Source organism: Botrytis porri (genome assembly GCF_014898465.1).
Source record: "Botrytis porri strain MUCL 3234 chromosome Unknown BPOR_004, whole genome shotgun sequence".
NCBI classification, from domain to species: domain Eukaryota; kingdom Fungi; phylum Ascomycota; class Leotiomycetes; order Helotiales; family Sclerotiniaceae; genus Botrytis; species Botrytis porri.
Genome location: NW_024066078.1, coordinates 2,668,520 through 2,686,566, shown reverse-complemented (window position 1 = coordinate 2,686,566; position 18,047 = coordinate 2,668,520). Strand labels below are relative to the sequence as shown.

The 18,047-nt window shown below is 39.1% G+C and overlaps 3 protein-coding genes across 3 annotated transcripts; all 3 read right to left on the bottom strand.

The window, feature by feature from the left end:
- Nucleotides 1-5,370: 5,370 nt before the first annotated feature.
- On the bottom strand, nucleotides 5,371-6,501 carry EAF01_003695 (uncharacterized protein; the record flags this gene model as incomplete). The annotated part of the gene is made up of 1 exon (XM_038911949.1): nucleotides 5,371-6,501. One exon carries the CDS (start codon nucleotides 6,499-6,501, stop codon nucleotides 5,371-5,373), a length of 1,131 nt encoding a protein of 376 aa, XP_038773184.1.
- A 2,772-nt stretch (nucleotides 6,502-9,273) lies between these two features.
- Nucleotides 9,274-10,797, bottom strand: EAF01_003694 (uncharacterized protein; the record flags this gene model as incomplete). Its single annotated transcript, XM_038911948.1, has 5 exons — nucleotides 9,274-9,907; nucleotides 9,958-10,238; nucleotides 10,289-10,404; nucleotides 10,455-10,622; nucleotides 10,671-10,797. The coding sequence occupies 5 exons, from the start codon at nucleotides 10,795-10,797 to the stop codon at nucleotides 9,274-9,276; spliced, it is 1,326 nt and encodes a 441-aa protein (XP_038773183.1).
- A 5,951-nt stretch (nucleotides 10,798-16,748) lies between these two features.
- On the bottom strand, nucleotides 16,749-17,663 carry EAF01_003693 (uncharacterized protein; the record flags this gene model as incomplete). The annotated part of the gene is made up of 2 exons (XM_038911947.1): nucleotides 16,749-17,210; nucleotides 17,268-17,663. The coding sequence occupies 2 exons, from the start codon at nucleotides 17,661-17,663 to the stop codon at nucleotides 16,749-16,751; spliced, it is 858 nt and encodes a 285-aa protein (XP_038773182.1).
- Between the last annotated feature and the right edge of the window lie 384 nt (nucleotides 17,664-18,047).

Genomic DNA, 18,047 nt, shown 5'->3' with positions numbered 1-18,047 from the left:
GATAGGCTGGCTGGGAAGAAAACACGTTCCCAAACCCACGAAATGGCTCAAATTCTTTCAAACGCAGAAGAAAATACTCTTGTACGATGGATTTCACGACTTACCATCACTGGATTCCCTGCTACACCTATGTTGGTGAAGGAAATGGCCGACGAAATTCGTCTTCGACGCGTTCGGGTCGCGTCATCTCGAAATCCTACCTCGACAGAAATTCCACCTATAGGCTACGAATGGATCTATAGATTCCAAAAACGACATCCAGAACTTAAAACATGCTATTCACGTCAATTAGAGTCTAATCGGGCTAAAGAAGCAACTCCGGAGAATATTCAGGCTTGGTTTGACGCGTTTCGCACGCGTCTCATTGAGCGAAAGTATGAATTAGATGATATGTATAATATGGATGAAACCGGATTTGGAGTTGGAAGTACTCAAAGTACGCGCATTATAGTCGATTCTACTCAGAAATCGAATTGGAAAGTTACAGCTGGCAAGCAAGAATGGATAACTGCATTTGAATGTGTCAATGCAGCTGGAAATGCTCTATCACCTATGGTCATTTTCAAGGCTCAGAATACGAATTCTGCATGGATTCCAAAGGACACACCTCAAAGCTGGCAGTTCTCTACTAGTACAAATGGATGGACCTCAAATAGCCATGGATTAGAATGGTTTAAAAAGGGTTTTCGAACCAGAATCCAAGAAAGTGTCAGGTGACCGACCTCGACTTTTGATCATGGATGGCCATTCAAGCCATATTACAGGTAGCTTTATTGCTTTCTGTATAGATAATGATATTGATTTACTTATATTACCTCCTCATTGCTCTCACTTGCTTCAGCCACTTGATATTGCGGTGTATGGGCCAATGAAACGATATCATGCTTTAGAGGTCGATCGATATTCTCGAGCTGGTGTAAAGCGAATCCAAAGAGCTGAATGGGTAGAACTCTTTCAAAATATTAGAAAAAAAGCATTGAATTCTTCTAATATTAAAGCTGGCTGGAGAGGAGCTGGTTTAGTACCTTTTGCCCCACGAAAAGTACTCGATTCATTACCATTTAACTCCTCCCAGCAACCTTCTACTCCACAAATGAGAACCCCCAATCAAGACCTAGACTTGTCTATACTCAGGAGTTCTCCTCCAGATGGAACAGAACTAAGGCAAGCAAATCAGATCTTTAATACAGCTCTAGCAAGCAGTGGTTCTCCTGCATCGCCAACTCGTCGATATGCCAAGAGAATGACTAGGCTTGTAGAATCTCAAAATGCTGAGATAGCCCTACTTCGGAAACAGCTCTCTGATGCTCAGGAGGTAATTGAGACTCGAAAGAAAAGAACTAAAGGCAAAAGAGTCAAATTACAAGGTCAATTTGTCTTTAGTACTAAGGAAGTATTGAAAATGGTACGTGAGGCGGAGGAAAAACCGAAGGAGAAAAAGCCACGAGGACGGCCACGCAAACGCCCAATTGAAGAATCAGAAGAAGAGATTGAAGAAGAAGAGCTAGAGAATAGTTCAAGTGATTCGGAATTGGAATTGGAGGATTGTGTGGCTCGTAGAACAAGATCGCGTGTAGAATAATTGAAAAAGTGTCCGAGTTCCCCATATGTCCGAGTTCCCCATACGTTACGTATAATATTGCTTTTTTTAAAATATATTTAAAAACCCTTTAATTTGTAACTTTTATATCTATTTAGTATTAACATTTAATATTTACTCTTTTTGTGATTTTTAATATACTTATCGGAATATTTCAATTATTTTTAAATCTATCTTATTATTTGTTTATTTATTAAATATAAATTTAATAATTCAATTCATAAGAAAACGGTTTCGATATATCAATTAAAAAGATAAATCTGTTCTTAAATTATTAGAAATAAGAATATAATTTCATCCTTCTTATTACTATATATAATTACTATAATTCATTCTTTATTATCTAATTATATTATCTTACTTCTATTATTTTGAGACATATTATACTTATTATAAAGTCTATTTTATTGAAGTTATAGAAATTATAATCGAGAATATTATATTTCGCTTATATATTCAAAACTAATTAAAACTATTTCTTAATAAGTTTAGAATCTTTATGAAAAGTTCTTTGAAAATTATAAATATAATTAAAATATATTTTTAATTTAATTCAATACTTTACAAATTAATACACTTAAAACTTTTTAATAAACTTTATACTCTTCAATTTAAGAATATGATTTATTATATCTTCTATATTTCCTAATTCAAATAAAAATCCTTTTATATTCATATTAATTATATATTCAGAAATAATATTTTCTTCTAATTCTAAAAGATTATAAAATTTAAATTAATATTTGAAACAAAAAGTAATATTATTAATTCTACATTATAATATTATATTTAAGATATTATATATTTTTATAATCATTTAAATACTTGTTTTTTATTTTTTTTGAATAATTTCGATGGAAAGAAGTATATAGGCTTCTTAATTATTCGACTTCATTATAAATTATTAATAAAAATGTATATTAAAAAAGAAAGGAATAAATTGAGTTGAAAGTAATCTATACATTAATATAACCTATATACTAATAAATCACGTTTATAATATAGGCATTTGAAGAAAGCTAGTAGGTTTAAAAGACTAATATAATAAGCTTGTATAAGGCTTGAAAGACTCATTAAGCGAAGATAAGCTTCCGGTTGATTACTACGTAAATACCTATCTAGTTAAGCAACCGAGGAAGCCAACTCAACTTGCGATCAATTATCAGGCCCCGAAAGCTCTTCTCTTCCCCAATCACTTTGGAATTATGCCATGCAAGCTTTTTTGCTTTCAAGTACGGAGACACAGGTCTAGGGTATCGGGATTACCTGGGTTCCTGGCGTCTATATAGGCACCAAGCCGCCGTGAAGACCCCATTCCAGGTAGGCTAAAGTACACATTTGTCGACATCTTAATATCATAATCACATGTTATCAAGGCAGACAAATGAAGTTTGACATTCGAACAATCTCTGAATAGTTGCAATGCTCAAAGCTCTGTAGGCTTGTGATAGGCCTAACACCGAGACCGGCTTCAACGACCTTGATGCCTAGATGCTTGGAGAATAATTGGAAATATATAAGAGATAAGAAATCATCTAACCTTACTAAACTTCCTCAAATCAATCTACCTCAACACCACACACCAGACAAACTTCCTTTATTTATCACTCTAACTTAAATCTCCGCATTCACATTCGCTCATTGACAAGCACCAGAATCATACTCTTTCAACATGGGAGCAACTGTTATCGTATGTATGCCACCGACCATCGGAGACCATATCTTGCTAGAATCCGAGTATCAGAAGGTCCTGGATCAACCCGTGGCGCAACGTACAGAATCATTAAAAGAACTGAATGAGATGTCGAAAGAATATAACAACGTCGATCATCGGCGTCCGGGCGATAGCGAAAAAGATAAGAAATTGATGGACCGCCTAGAAAGATGGAGTAAGGTCCATGGGACAAGATCAAAAAGTGCCTCAAAAAAACTGACTGATGAATTTATAAGAACCCATCCCGGGCTTGTTAAGGACCCAATTCTAAAAAATCGAATGAAGAGTCAGGAAAAGAAGAAGGAACTAGAGGCGGAGAACAAGAAACCCCCAGTTAAAACAACTCTTAAGGAACGTTCCACGAGCACTACAGGTAGATCTGGTAAAAGATAGATGATTTTTTGATTGGCGTCTGCGTTTATTACATTTGCTTTCTCAAGGATGAGATGAGGAATTTGATAATTAGCTTTGGTATTTTGCGTGTCCGTTAGCCCTTGAAAATTGATTTACATATTTTGCTTTTATTACCAAGAAAACCATTCTGCAGTGTTTGAATCTGTTAGGAACTAGGTACCATCGCATTAGATCGCGACCTAGCCTTAGTGCAAAGATATAATGTTTCGAGTCTTTTTCCCTCAACACTAGTTTAACTGGTTGTTAACGACTGCAAGGAAATTAACAGCGAAAAGTCCCGGTCGAATTGAAGATGGTTCGACGAAGTCGAATAGTTGACTATCAAAATGTGTTGATGGATTCTAAGTATGAAGCACTTCAAGTAGAGGGCTGCTAAATAGAGAGATTGAATCCAGTAATAAGATGATGATATTAGAGTCCTCATTGATGCCAATACATCATCCTCTAATCTGATTTTCACGGTTATCCTCACGTTTATTCTCAGCTCTCTAGTAGTCATTCACTCCGTACGTTATCATGCGATCCAGTTTGAATCATGAAAATAATTTCCGCATCATCATACAATTTACTCAGTTAGTCTCAACAAGCATAGCTCAATAATGAACAATCTCTCTTTTTGATAGACGCCTTACCAACACCTCGACTAATCTCGTCTCTGACTATCGATAACAGCCCTAGCGTAGTATATACAGGCCTCCTCGCGGTCATAATTATCACACCCTAAGCCCCCTCTCAATAATTAACCTCTCTTCCCCTAAGATTGCGCGAACTTTATGCTCCTATGAAAATGCGGATCACTACCAGATGTATATCATTATTTTCTCGCCCTTGCTACTGCCAATCCGCTTCTCAAGTCTAGTTTGTTGTTATATGTTAAACTTTCGTATGTCAAACTCGATATCAATCAACCGAGTAGGTCTTTTTCCCTTATTCTCCATTCCATTTTCCAGGCCTTGACGGAGGATGTAATGAATTAGTTTGATACGAAAAGTTAAGCATGAGAAGTAAATTCAGAGGCTCAGAAATATCTCCGTACACAAGTCCGCCGGATAATTTTCCCAGGAAAGCAAGAAGTGACAGGAAACAACCAATAATCTTAAAAATAAGTGGCAACAGAAAAGTTGGAAGAGTCGACCACTTTACCTACCTCCCTTAGAAATCTTTATCGAGTTTAAATTTCTAGAATTCACCCACTATGTTCTAGAAATTCTTGCACATTAAACTTTGAACGCGTACAATTTAGTGATTTATCAAAGACAACGGTTTTTTGAATATTTTGCTAAAACTCCAAGCCTAAATATTCTAAAAGATATAACACAATTTGTCCCTCACTGTGATCCATACAACCTATTAAATAATAAGGAAACGTTATTGAGTGATATCAACGGTTCAACCACCGGCACATAAAAATGGAAAGTCTAGAAGCCCCCGTTTTGTCTGTTCATAATCAGTATTTCAGTAAACCATTATAAATCACCATGAAATGTTAAAGCCACCTTTTGCAATACGGTGCTATGGCTCTCAAACTGTAACCGCCGTCCCTATTCTTGGATCTCGTACAATCTATTGAAAAAGTAGAGAGTTTGAAAGACATTGATATCAGGGCTCACCCCCACATGTATGGTAGTGTGGGTAAGTTAACCTAGCGACCACTTCCTTGGTCATAATAACACTGATCATCTTGACTTCCGTGTCCACTTTGGCCATTTTGATAACCGCGGGAATGGACGCCCGTATACCGACCAGATGGCTGACTTACATATGATTGAGTAGCTGATATTTGACCCGTAGAAGATTGTATAGCCCACGATTGATTATTTGAAGAACTACCCTGATTTCCTTGATACTGAGTAGGTTGACCAGGATAAGCTGGTTGTTGTTCACTTGCATAATCCTGTGAATATCCAACCGGGAAAGCACCAGCCTGTTGAGTACCGCATGGTTGATGAGCCAATGCTTGACTAACTGAAGGGTTGTCCTGGTAATCACTAGATGATTGACCAACTTCTTGTTGAACGGCTGGGCGATGGCCTGGCTCTTGTGCTCGAACACCATCATAAGTCTCCGAGGACGATGAACTTTGGTGTTCTGGAACAAAACTTGGCCTTTTCAAGAACCTCTCTGCTGGGAGCGGCGGGCTAGACGTAATGCCATTCTTATAATCGTTATGCTGCCTTATCGCTAATGCTGCTTCTTTTATCCCTCGTAATTCCAGGCCTCCCCACAACCAGCACATATCAGGCGTAGTTGAAGCCGAAATTCTGGCTGCCATGATAAGGGAAGTCGGAACTGGTGTAGGGTAGCTTAATACGATGTCCAAGAATTCTTTGCCGATCCAGTTTCGAGATGGTATTCTTGGTAAGTCTGAAGACATATTAAACTGCTCAAGTGCTCCTTGTTCATATGATGACTGGATCCTGGAAGACAACAATTTAACTGTCAGTGGTTTATATTGATGATTATTAATCGCGATCAGCTCATTCATTAAATATGTTAAAGCCTGCCATCCTCCGAACACCATTCGGCCGTATTCTTTATCACAGGTCAGGATATCCTGGCGGCGCAAACCATGAACAAAGAAGACCGCTACGTCTTGAATTTCCGAATCCCAGGCCCGATATTTTGGGGGTGCGATATCGAGAACTGGGACGAGGGCGGAGGAGGAAGCGGGTGGAGGGAGATTATGGCGATGAGTGCAGCTACTGCCATTGCCACGGCCACGTGTTGAACTTGATGTGTGGCCACTATGACGAGAGGAGCATGATGTACGCATTATTGACGAGTATTGAAAATCCCGACCTTCAAATGACTGAAACGTCGAAACACGGAAAAGCTCAAAGTCAACGCCAAGACGGCAACGAAGAATGAAGTTTTGATTTGACAGCAATTTCTTCTATTCTCTTTAACCGTATTAGTTAAGAACAATGAGAGGTCTTCGACGTCGCAATCAGAAACAACATGTGGATGGTCTTAAAAATGAATAATTGTATGGCTTGTTGGGAGTGGTGTTTATGTTTTGTATCGAGTGTAAGATAGTAGAGTATGCGACAAAAGAGTCTAAGGAAACGATGGCGTAGTTGTTAAAAGTGCGATTTCGAGGTGCGAAGAAGAAGTTCTTGTATGGTGTTATTGAAATGGAGAGCAAAAATTGCGTGAGAGTACGACTATGTGATGGCGATGTGTATGATCTTAAACCGCACGATCTTCAATTGCATCTCCTATTCGAAAAAATTATCTGGTATCACGATATCCTCTTCAAAGTAGAGCATGCATAAGGAAGAAAAAAGGTTACTCAAAGGAGTACATCCCAACCCATTTAAGTGCATTTCGAGGTACCAAATCGATCATTTTTCTTCTGTCAAGTTCATGCTTTCTCATGATTGATACAGTTATTTGATATGAATATGCCTCAGAAGTAGGGGTTGTGACTCGAAATACATAATGCTCCATGATTCATCAGGGAACAAAGCATGAATGTATCTCCAACCGGTCAAATTATGACTGATTATCGAAATGAATTACATGATATTTCATGACCATAAAGAAAAAAGTACGAATATATCTCACCACGACCAGTTGATGACCGGTTACCAAAGTGAACTACACAATATCTCCTGATTCATAAAGGAATGAAGTATGAATATACCTTCAATCTCCAACTCCACAGCTACTGTCAAACAGAGTATTCCCATTCGACTCCAGATGCAAAGTGCTAAAGAAAAGAAGTCTAAACATACCTCAGAACCGTGATCCATAATCAATATCAAGCAGCGGAATAAGAAACAACCCTAGATTCATGATACCTTATAATTCCTCGTTAACCACACAGACAGATATACAGATATACATATACACACCATGACCCCCTTACTCAACCCAACCCAAAGCGTTATAATTCCAAGTTTCAATTCTATAAACCTTTATTCATAACCACTACAGAACTCCATACAAAACCGCAGTATATTATATCCAAAACCAAACCAAATCAAAACACAACTTCCCGCCTATCAACTATCAACTATCAACAAGCAGGATAATCATTAAATACTCTCACCCCCCCCTCATTTTACAATCCCTATCAAAATTCAGAAATACAAAAATACAAAGATCCGATCCTGATATTTGCATTTGCATTTGCAGTATTCTGAATCTCGATTACTCAATCCAATCCAATTGCAGGAAAGAAACAGTGACATCAGCAATTTCATCAATCACATTAATCCGATTCCACATACCATCCATATACACAACTAAACTGATGCTCCACCAATCCTACCACATCAGTATCATACATGTATTTGTCTTCTTCCATACCTCCTCACCCTCTGACGGTGTTCCGAACTTCAGAGGGTTGAAGATGGAAAATATCAATGTAGTGCGTCGTGATATGATTTTCTTCCAAGAAAATACCACCGGGACGCGTTCAACCTCGAACGATGCCGCAGGTCAGAATCGCACAGCCACCAAGACTATCAGAACATTCTCTGTAAACAACAGTCGAAAGCCATCTCAGAATATACGGAGCTTTGTGCTATGGGTTTTGAGGATAAACTAAGTTTTTGTGTAAACAAATGCTTTGCTCATCTGTCCGCCGTAGACGTGATCATACCCATGCGCAGCATCCAGAGCAAAACTAGCCCAATTTCCACCATATCCTCACATTTCCATATCGAGAAGTGATCGCTATAACAGTACAAACTCAACCTATCCCATGATATCAAATTCCAGACTTCTATCTATCTCTACAGCCGTGCTACCATTGATAACAGATGTCACTTGACATGAGTATTCCAGAATGAATGAGTTGAAATACACACATCCATGTGAATACGTCTCAAAACCACACGTTCATAACCTCGATGTTACAAAAGAAACATGAACACAGAAAGGAGTCTCCGGCAAAACACATATTGGAAGAAAAAAAAAACTCAATCCATAAAATTCTATTCTGTACCTAAATCCTTTTGTATTTTTCGCTATTCGATGTTATCACCCACTATCATCTCATCGACCAACCCCCTATTCCCTACCCATCATTTATGTCCCTCATTTCAGTTTATATGTATACTCCGTACTGAGGGATAATGATTTCATGTACCGCTCTCCTCATCATCATCTTAGCTATCGATCACTATCCCAGCTAGCGCACACTCTCCAATTTTCCCCCGTTCAGCCCTTCAGATTCATCCATAACCTAGTCTCATTCCCACTCTTCCAAAAAGAACGCCCGGAAAAGACAAACAAGTGAACAGACCCAAATCAATTTAAAAACAACCCTGAACTACCATGGTATTTTTTGTACTTCTTAAAAAATTCGATCTTTGTTGTACTCCTACAATTTCTCCTTATCCCGTATCCTTACTGAATGGAAACGATCTCTGCTTATCTCCACACCGCAATCCTCTGACTCCAACAAGAACACAAAAGAAAGGAATGACAAAAAAAAAAGTATGTGCAAAGAAGTGAACAGCACAATCGTCTGAAATACCGAACGACAAATGTTCAAGTTATGTATGTACTACCGCTCAAACAATAATCAAATCCCCTAATAACGACTATTGACACTAACTGAAGTCATATCCGCTCTCTTCATAGGAGGAGGAGGAGGAGCCGGTTTCTTTGCTCTACTTGGAGGAGGCGGTGGAGCTCTTCTCGAGTTTGGCGTAGAATTACTACCATGACTAGTAGCTGGGCTAACTGATCTTGCGCCATATGATCTGTCCGGACTGTTACTATTAAGAGTTGAATCATCACTCGGATCATTAAATAAATCAGCTGAAATGATATTAGTCCTGGCAGTCGGTCTTAAAGATGCGCGTAAAGAACCAGCATCTGAAGGAGGAGGAAGAGTATTGAGTCGAGTCGAGGAAGGAGATTCGCGGTAATGAGTTGTTGGGCCTTGGAACGTGGATGATCGACCAATTGATGGACGTTGTGGGGAGCTTGGAGGGGAATATTCCTCTCTTCGATCCTCTCTTCTACCAATTCCTGATGTTGAGGCAACTCGAGTTGTGTTGACACGAGGAGTATTGGATCGGATAGATGGACGTGGAGCTTCTAATTCTGGGATAGGTTCTTCATATGTGGAGTATCTCTCACTGTATGAATGAGCTGTATTTGAACGAGGTCGTGCTTCTTGGCGTCTAGGTTGACGTGGTGGTTGTGCCGCTGATCCTCGTCTAATATAATGTCAGTCCCAGAAAATTCGCGTACATCATTAATAACTTACGCAGCTGGCCATTCCTTCTTCAGTTTCAAAAGTTCATCACGACAACGGTCATAATATTCAAGCTCGGCTTCCAGAAATGCCCCCAAGTCTTGAACACTGTCTGCCTCTGCCTCTCTAATATCCTGCATTCTTCTGTAAACATCCTCACTGGATTCTTCATATTTCGCTTTTTGTGATCTGAGTTCTTCCTCGACTCTAAAATCTTCTCTCTTTGCCTTTTGCATCTTGGAAAGGGAGGCATCGTAAGCCAATCGTCTTTGTTCGAGCTTCTTCCTGGCAGACTTTGAAAAATTAGAAACTGGGTATCTAGACCATGGCACATTGTACAAACCTGATATTCCTTCATCTGAGCCAAAGATCTCTCCAACGATTCCAGCCAGCTCGAAGTTGCCTCCACAACATATGTATCCTGCTGCCTCGAGATTCTCTCATTTGTTCTACCCATAGCTATATCCTTATTAGCCACTTTCTCAAATACTCTCTGGGGGTTTACCTACCAATAAGGCAATTTCCAAACTCGGAATCCGGTTCAAAATCCTCTCCATGATGTATCATTGTCTGTCCCATGAATGCTACTGGCAGGATCTTTTCTCTATCATCTCCTTCGTTCCGCTTCGAAAGTGATTTGACATAAATCGTCATGGACTTTTGTAACTTTTCCATTCCTGGCAGATATTAGAATAATTCATGAATCGATATTTGGCAGACCGTACCCTCATGTCTCATTTGCATCTCCCCCTCCAAAGACTTGAATTCATCCGAAACTTCAGTCTTGGACTCTTGTCCCATCTTCTCTCCAGCCCATTGCTTGACTCTGCCAAATTTCTTGCCGACGTTCATGTTAGCGGTTGATGTTGGAAAATAGTAAATTGCTTTCTTGGAATGGTTTGTGTGTGTTGCAGTATCGGATTGTTCGGGATCGTAGAGAAGGAAGGTACTTGAGTATCTTAATTGTTGGATTTCGTACGACAAAGAAAGTAATTGTTATGTTTATCCGAGGATCAACGAGAAGGTTCTCGATGTTCTTTGGGCGAGCGTAAGACAATCAAAGTATTGGCAGATTTTCCCAAAGGTGTACGGAAGAGAGACAGCAAAACTGGAAGGCGAATTGAAGACTGGATTGCATAAAGTCTGATAGCCACAAGTAAAGTTAATTCCTCCAAACTCTCAATGATTCGCAAAATGGTAAATCCCAGGTAGGAGCACGAAGCGTGAATGGTTGAATTCGTGATGGGGAAGTAGATATCTGAGAGTCAATCCCCTAGATCCTTGTATCTTCGACGTGTTGTTATCAAGGTCGGGGAATAGCTTGGATGAAGAGGTTGGGAAGAGTGGGGAGATGTAGTAGTATATTGTATTGCAGTAGCTATATGTATTGCATATGCACCACCAAGGGACGGGATGCTTTTGATGGAATCTTTTCCAGTAAGGTGGTTGAACGAATGTGTACGAAGAAGCTTTGTGAATGGCTCACGGTGAAGTTTCCTCGAATTGATATGGAAAAGAGTGTGGTTGGTGACTGGTTGTCGGGTATTTTCCCCCCTTAGCTGTACCGTAGCTAGGTCAGCCTTTGATGTTCTGGAACGAAGAGAATGTAGGATTGAATGGATTGTGGTGTGATTGAATGGATGGTCGAATGGATGGATGAATTGACGAGGAGTAAAGAATGGACAATAATAAATCAACCGTTCCGTTCCTTTCCTTTCCTTTCCTCTCCTTTCCTTTCTTCCTATTCAATTCAAGATCAAAATTGGTAGGAGGTATGGAGGCACGGGGGTGAAAGTATTAGGCAATCGATTTGATTAAGTTAACTAATTGATTAATTAATCCTTAATTGAATGATTGGGTCGGTTGGATGGTACAAGTCTCCTATCATGAGATGAGAGCAGAAGTGAGGGAGGCAGGGAGGGAATGAATGATATGAGTATGAATATGAATATGTAAATTATGAAATGGTTATTAGTTTATCATTGAGTGTAGGTATGTATGAGAAGCTTGAAAAGAGAGATGGGAAGAGATTCAAGAGAGGACGGAAATGAATGTAATTCTTATCATATCATACATATGTATAATGTGGAGGGCGATAGGATAGGAGAATAGGAGAATATCATTCCATCTACCTAAGAACATCTAACAACAACAACAACAACAACAACAACAACAACAACTACTACTACTACTACTACCACTACAAGAATAGGTACCGACACCACTCATATCCATTTACAATAGGTGAACCAACGATGATGCTTCTCTCGAGGCCAATGAACCCCCCTCCATCGACCAATTTTCAAACCCTCACATTTTGATAAACACTTTCTTTTTCATCCATCCCATTCCTCAAGCCACATCTCGTGTCGACCATCCTCTGGGTTACCCTATCAATCTTCATGATTCGCTGCCCCTGAAACCTTAATCGGCATCTAAATTACCCCCATCGGAAGGACTAAAAATATCTTGTACGACGACTTTATAGAAATCTTCGCCAATCGTTCTAGAGATCTTCTACGAATCCAACAAAGACTTTGAGCTTGACATTAGGGATGGGCAGATTATATAATATGAGTGATGATTATATAATTCCGTAATATAACGGTGTTTTAAGGCTTATGAAATATTACGTCAAGATTATTCATGTAATCAGTTGATTAATTAAATTAATAGGATAAATAAAAGTAGAGCTAATCCTGAATCATTTTGAGATAAGTATTAAAAAAATGTTATTATAAAGAAATGAAATAAAAGGTTTTATATATCTTAATAATTAAAAGAATTAAACAATCAACTTAATTAATTAGAATTAATTATTTCGCTTAATATACTTAAAATTTCTTTTATATTTCTAATTCTAACTCTCATTTATATTTTATCTATAATATTATTATTTTATTCAAATTAAACTTCGAAATTATCTTATAATTAAATTAATAAATAATTTAATATTTATTTATATAAATATAAGATTATTATATATAGTTAAAGAAAAAGATGATTATATATAATATATATTAAATAATATAGAGAATAATCTAATACTTAATTTAAAGAATGAGATTGTTATTAATGATAATATTTTTAAAACAACTAATTAGATTATTAATAATTTTGATAATATATATTTTTCTATAGGAGATAATTAAGCTGAATTATTCAATACTCTTTAATTCAGTTTAATTATTTTTGTTATTTTTACTATTTTTATTTTTATTTGAACTTGATTAATATTACATGTTATGATGAGGTGATGAATATTATTATACTTAACTATAATAATTATAATTATAAATCGCTCAACCCTTAATATCTTATTCGTAGTACTGTGTTTTCCTTTTAAGGTTCCACTTAACAGATCATTACATTTCTTTTCCATAAATAGGTTCAATACTTTTAGCATCCATATCTTCTCGTATTGACTAGAACGAGAAAAAATCAATGGATTTTGCTTGGAATACTACCTAATACGAAATCCCTTATAAATTCAGTTCATTACTGGTCTCATGATCACCACCCAAATTCGGTCTACCAACTACCCCTTCTGAAAGCGTTACGCGGCAAACATTCAGACGAGAAAGGGGCGCAGCTCAAGAGGTACAATCTAACCTCAAACTCCAAGGCCAAACGCCTAGAAAGGTCCTATTCTATCCATCGGGACTCTGGAGTGTCCCTGATAGTCTGCTCGCGCTCGTCCTTTCCACAAATGAGCTTCGTGTTTGATATGTATATACTATATATACTACGATGTACTAAACTCTAAGCCTCAGAGATTCAATACACTACATCACAAGTGAATCAGAAGATATGGAACATCTAAACTTGACACCTCACAAATCAGACCGTATTCAGATATTTATAGCAAGCCGATCTTGATTCGATCTTTCCCTTTCCCAACACAACTTCTCCTGATTCCTGATTCCTGATTCCTGGTTCCCTCTCTCCCTTGCCCTTGCCCTTGCCCTTTCCCATTCTCTTTCTCAATCCAATCATTTCATCCATTTCCGACCCGCGGGGGAGACGTTTCATCTCTAATTAAGAAACCCACTGGCACCACCAGCGACATCCATAACCCACTCTGTACTTTTTGGTTGAGATGCTAGCTACATCGTACTTTACGATGTACAGTAAGCAGATAGATTATCGTAATATCAAACCCGTTACACGATGTTACCGATTGACGAAAGAAAGGCTTTTTCGTGTTCTCAGTGCTCACCACTCAAAATAAAAAAAATAGGGGTAAATGAAATTCATCATCATCATCACCATCATCATCATTCTCTTTGAATCAATGCTAGCTAGAGTAACTAGATATGACTGACTATCAATGTCGAATCTAAACACCCACCGGAAAATAAGAATTCATATCCCCAATCAAGCATTTGGGATGTGTTCATTGATCCTCTTTCTTCCCTAACCTTACCGTTACTTTATGACAAACCTACCATGCCGTGCTCGTACATTTTCGTTCATCACAACTATCGTCGCAACCCTGACGCTTAAACTGTAGGATCTCCCCTTCTGACACAAACGAAAAAAAATAAAAATTCACGATTCACCAATCTTTATTGTGACCCAGATTTTGGAATTAATCTCAAACTCGCAATATCAAGGTAGAGTAATAAGTAGGTATGTATGGTATTCATGCTGTGCGTGAACTTTGGGGCTGTGTCTATAAGGTTGAAACCTGTAGACTGGTAGACATGACTTACCTACCCAACTATTATTGATCACGGCATTTGTTTAGGTGTATTTGTTCTGTCTGCCGTCATTGGAGTGAGTGACGGGTGTGAGTGATGTGATTGATGTTGTTGCAAGAGTCTTCTTGACTGACGAACGAGGATGTCAAAAGATGGAAAATAAGGGAGGCAAACAAACGCCCCCAAAAATTGTGTTCAAATTTTTTTCCTCAGCACCAATCGAAAATATATCCAACCCTAAACGCAGCCAACAAAACAGATTGTGTGAGTGAGTGAGCTCACAAACAAGATTCATTTATTTCAATTCTCCGAAAAGCAGGTAAAATGGTGCTCACAAGCAAAAATGAACTGTCCTCGGAGAGACTCGAACTCTCGACCTTTGGATGGCTAAAGTGGTTGTTGACAACCACCTCATATAGGAATATGAGACCAACGCTCTAACCAACTGAGCCACGAAGACTTTTCTTTGTTGTTGTTGGACAGCGTGAGCTTCTTTAAGTATATCAATGTTTTCCGCAAATCAAAATAGTTCCGGGAAAGGTTCGGGCTGTGGGGTCTCATGCTCGGTGCTCGGATTGATTGATCCAGTTTTCGACAACGGAAATGCTTTGCTATCAACGGCAACGACGATAAACGAAAGGTCTTTGTGTCTTACCTGGTCAGTGAATGGCTCTTATATTTCATTATGATGTGGCAGCCAACAAATAATATCGGATTGGAATTGAACCAGGCCAGCTCGACCTAGCGGGCGGTTCTTTCTCCCATCTTCTCTCCATAGCGACGTTTTAAGGTTCATAAAGCACGCGACAAACACTCTAAATCGTCAAAGCTATCGAAGATGGAACTTTCAAATCTTTGATCTCGCAATGTAGATTGTGATTCGGTTGGAAGAATGATCTTCTCTGGGGGGGGGGATGAGCGGTAATTCATACCTGCGTGTAAACATTATACAAACCTCCAAGCCTCGATGGTCAGACTTTACCTAACACTTTCAACAACTGACTTAATTGATATGCAAAAGGTCTATATAAATGTTGAATTGAATAGTAGCGACAACCCACAACCGAATTGGTGTTTCCTGGCAATAGAGTTTTGACGGATTCTTTTGTTCCCGGAAGACGATATGGTATATGGTATGAGGTTTAAAGACGTTTGAGTTTTGTTTAGTTGAAGTTCACATTCGTTTGCAATGAATGCGGTGGTCTAGTAAGAAAAGTGCAATGTAGGAAAGAAAGAGCAAGGAGGTCGACGAAATATGAAGGGGCATATGCGTAGTACTTTTGTCGATGAAGAGACGCCTACTGACGATGTGCCTCTCAATCAAAATGTCAACCAGGTGAAGAGCACGCTTCTAAGTTTACAGAACTGTGACTCATGATATTTGATTTTGTCTATGGAAGTTCAGGCACTGCGAAAGTGGATGGAATATTCGACATGCATATAGCTTTAAGAATCTTTGTTTCGTGGGGAGGGAGAGGATCCGGATAGACGAGCTCACGGCAAACAAGGGATATAAACGAAGATTATGTTCATTTAAGAGCTAAATAATAATGATACACTTCTGGTGTAATTACCTCTCTATCAGTACCAAACACCTGAGCTTCTATATCCTTGAGATACCCATAAACAGTCTATTTACCACCGACTCTGAGTCTCAACAACAGAGCAACAAGCAAATTCTCCAGATCATCAAAGGCGTTTAGTTCCAGATTCTAGCTGTATTAATGCACACCCTTCCTTTTCTAATCTTCTACTTTCCTAAGGCTACGTTCCCGTCCTACAACAAAATTCCACGCATCATTGAGGAATAACAACGGCGCAAGTAGCTCCTTGATGTAATCTCTTTCGTTTAGCACCCTTTTGACACTCACACCACTTCCCAATATTTCTATTTCCACATTCCTCACAATGCCGCTCCCTCGTATCTCTACACTCATCACATTTCGTACAATATTCCCACAAAATAGTCTGTTTCCATTCATCCTTGCAGAAACACCAATAATCATTCTTCGTATCTTTTGGTCCTGCAACTCCGAAAGCTTCTTTAAATAACTCTTTCTTCACATCTTCTCTCTCTTCGTCCGTGATATCAGACCTCATCTATGCTTTTCCGATGCCTCTGAGTTTTCCTGAAAAAGCGGGAAATTGGGGTGGAGATGACATGTCACCATATTCCACTCCCATCAACATGCTTCTTAATTCTTCTATTGTATCCTGATGGATCAAATCGAATCTTCCATTTCTCGACTCTTTTCGAATCCATTTGAGAAAGTCGGGACTAGCTGCAACAGGGGAACCGGAGGATTTTGGGGATCCGAAAAAGACAGATAGGTCATTGAGCATATTGGCGCAAGATTCGCATTTACAACTAGAGGAAAGAGAGGGCGAGCAGCCTCGTCCGAATTTGAAACATTTGCAGCGGGTGGAAATGCATCCAGACCGGCAATTACAGGTTGTAAATCGAACTGGTGGAGGAATATATTGTTCGGCTTCTGGAAGAGGAGATGGTTGAGCGTTGGATTGTGGCTCGGGGGTCATCCAAGGCTCTGGAGTCATTGGTATCTAGTAAGATGTTGTCAGTTGAGGATCCCTCGTGGGATTGAAGACAGGTCATCGTACCTCCTTGGGTTCCCGAGAACTTCTCGGAGTGGGTAGGTTGCCATTAGTGGCAGTCACAGACAGGTCCTCTGGTGCTGAGACAAGAGCACACTGCCTCAATTTGACTGGGGATTTCTCGATACTCTCAACGACTTCATCATTAATTGGCACTCCGCCGGCAACTAATGGCTGGCAATGGTCTTCAATCGGTAGTTCTCGTGACAATCGAGCATGAATATCGCGTATGAATTTGGTAACATTGCCGTTATTCAATGCCTCGTCAATAACTGTCCGTAATTGCGAAGGCTTGAAGTTCCGCAACAAATCTTGAAGAGTTTTGGCACTGGTTGTAGTGAACCGAGCCTGTCGTCTCTTGGGAGGCCGAGGTGCACCGGCCTTTGATCGACTGGATACCATGTCCACAACTGTAAAGATTTGATATGCAATGGGAACAACATACAATAGGGATAATAACGATTATAGAAGACAGAAGAGATTGAAAGGAGATACTGATATATTCGTGGCATAAGAAAAGTAGTTACTTAACGCGTCTCGCGTGAACGCGTGAGACGAAGGATAGGAATGTGATAGATCAGAAACTGGAAGCATTTTCTACCCTGCCTTTCCTATCGTCTCACCAAAATCAACAGGAGAGCTACTCGTTGACAAATGAGCAAGTCTCGAATTTACCTTTAAGATCATACACATCCGTGGATAATAACGTCAAGAATATCGCTTCGAAGGCTCTTTAATCGATGCGAGGACGATAAATAAGGAACCCCCCCTTTTCGCTTTCGAGAG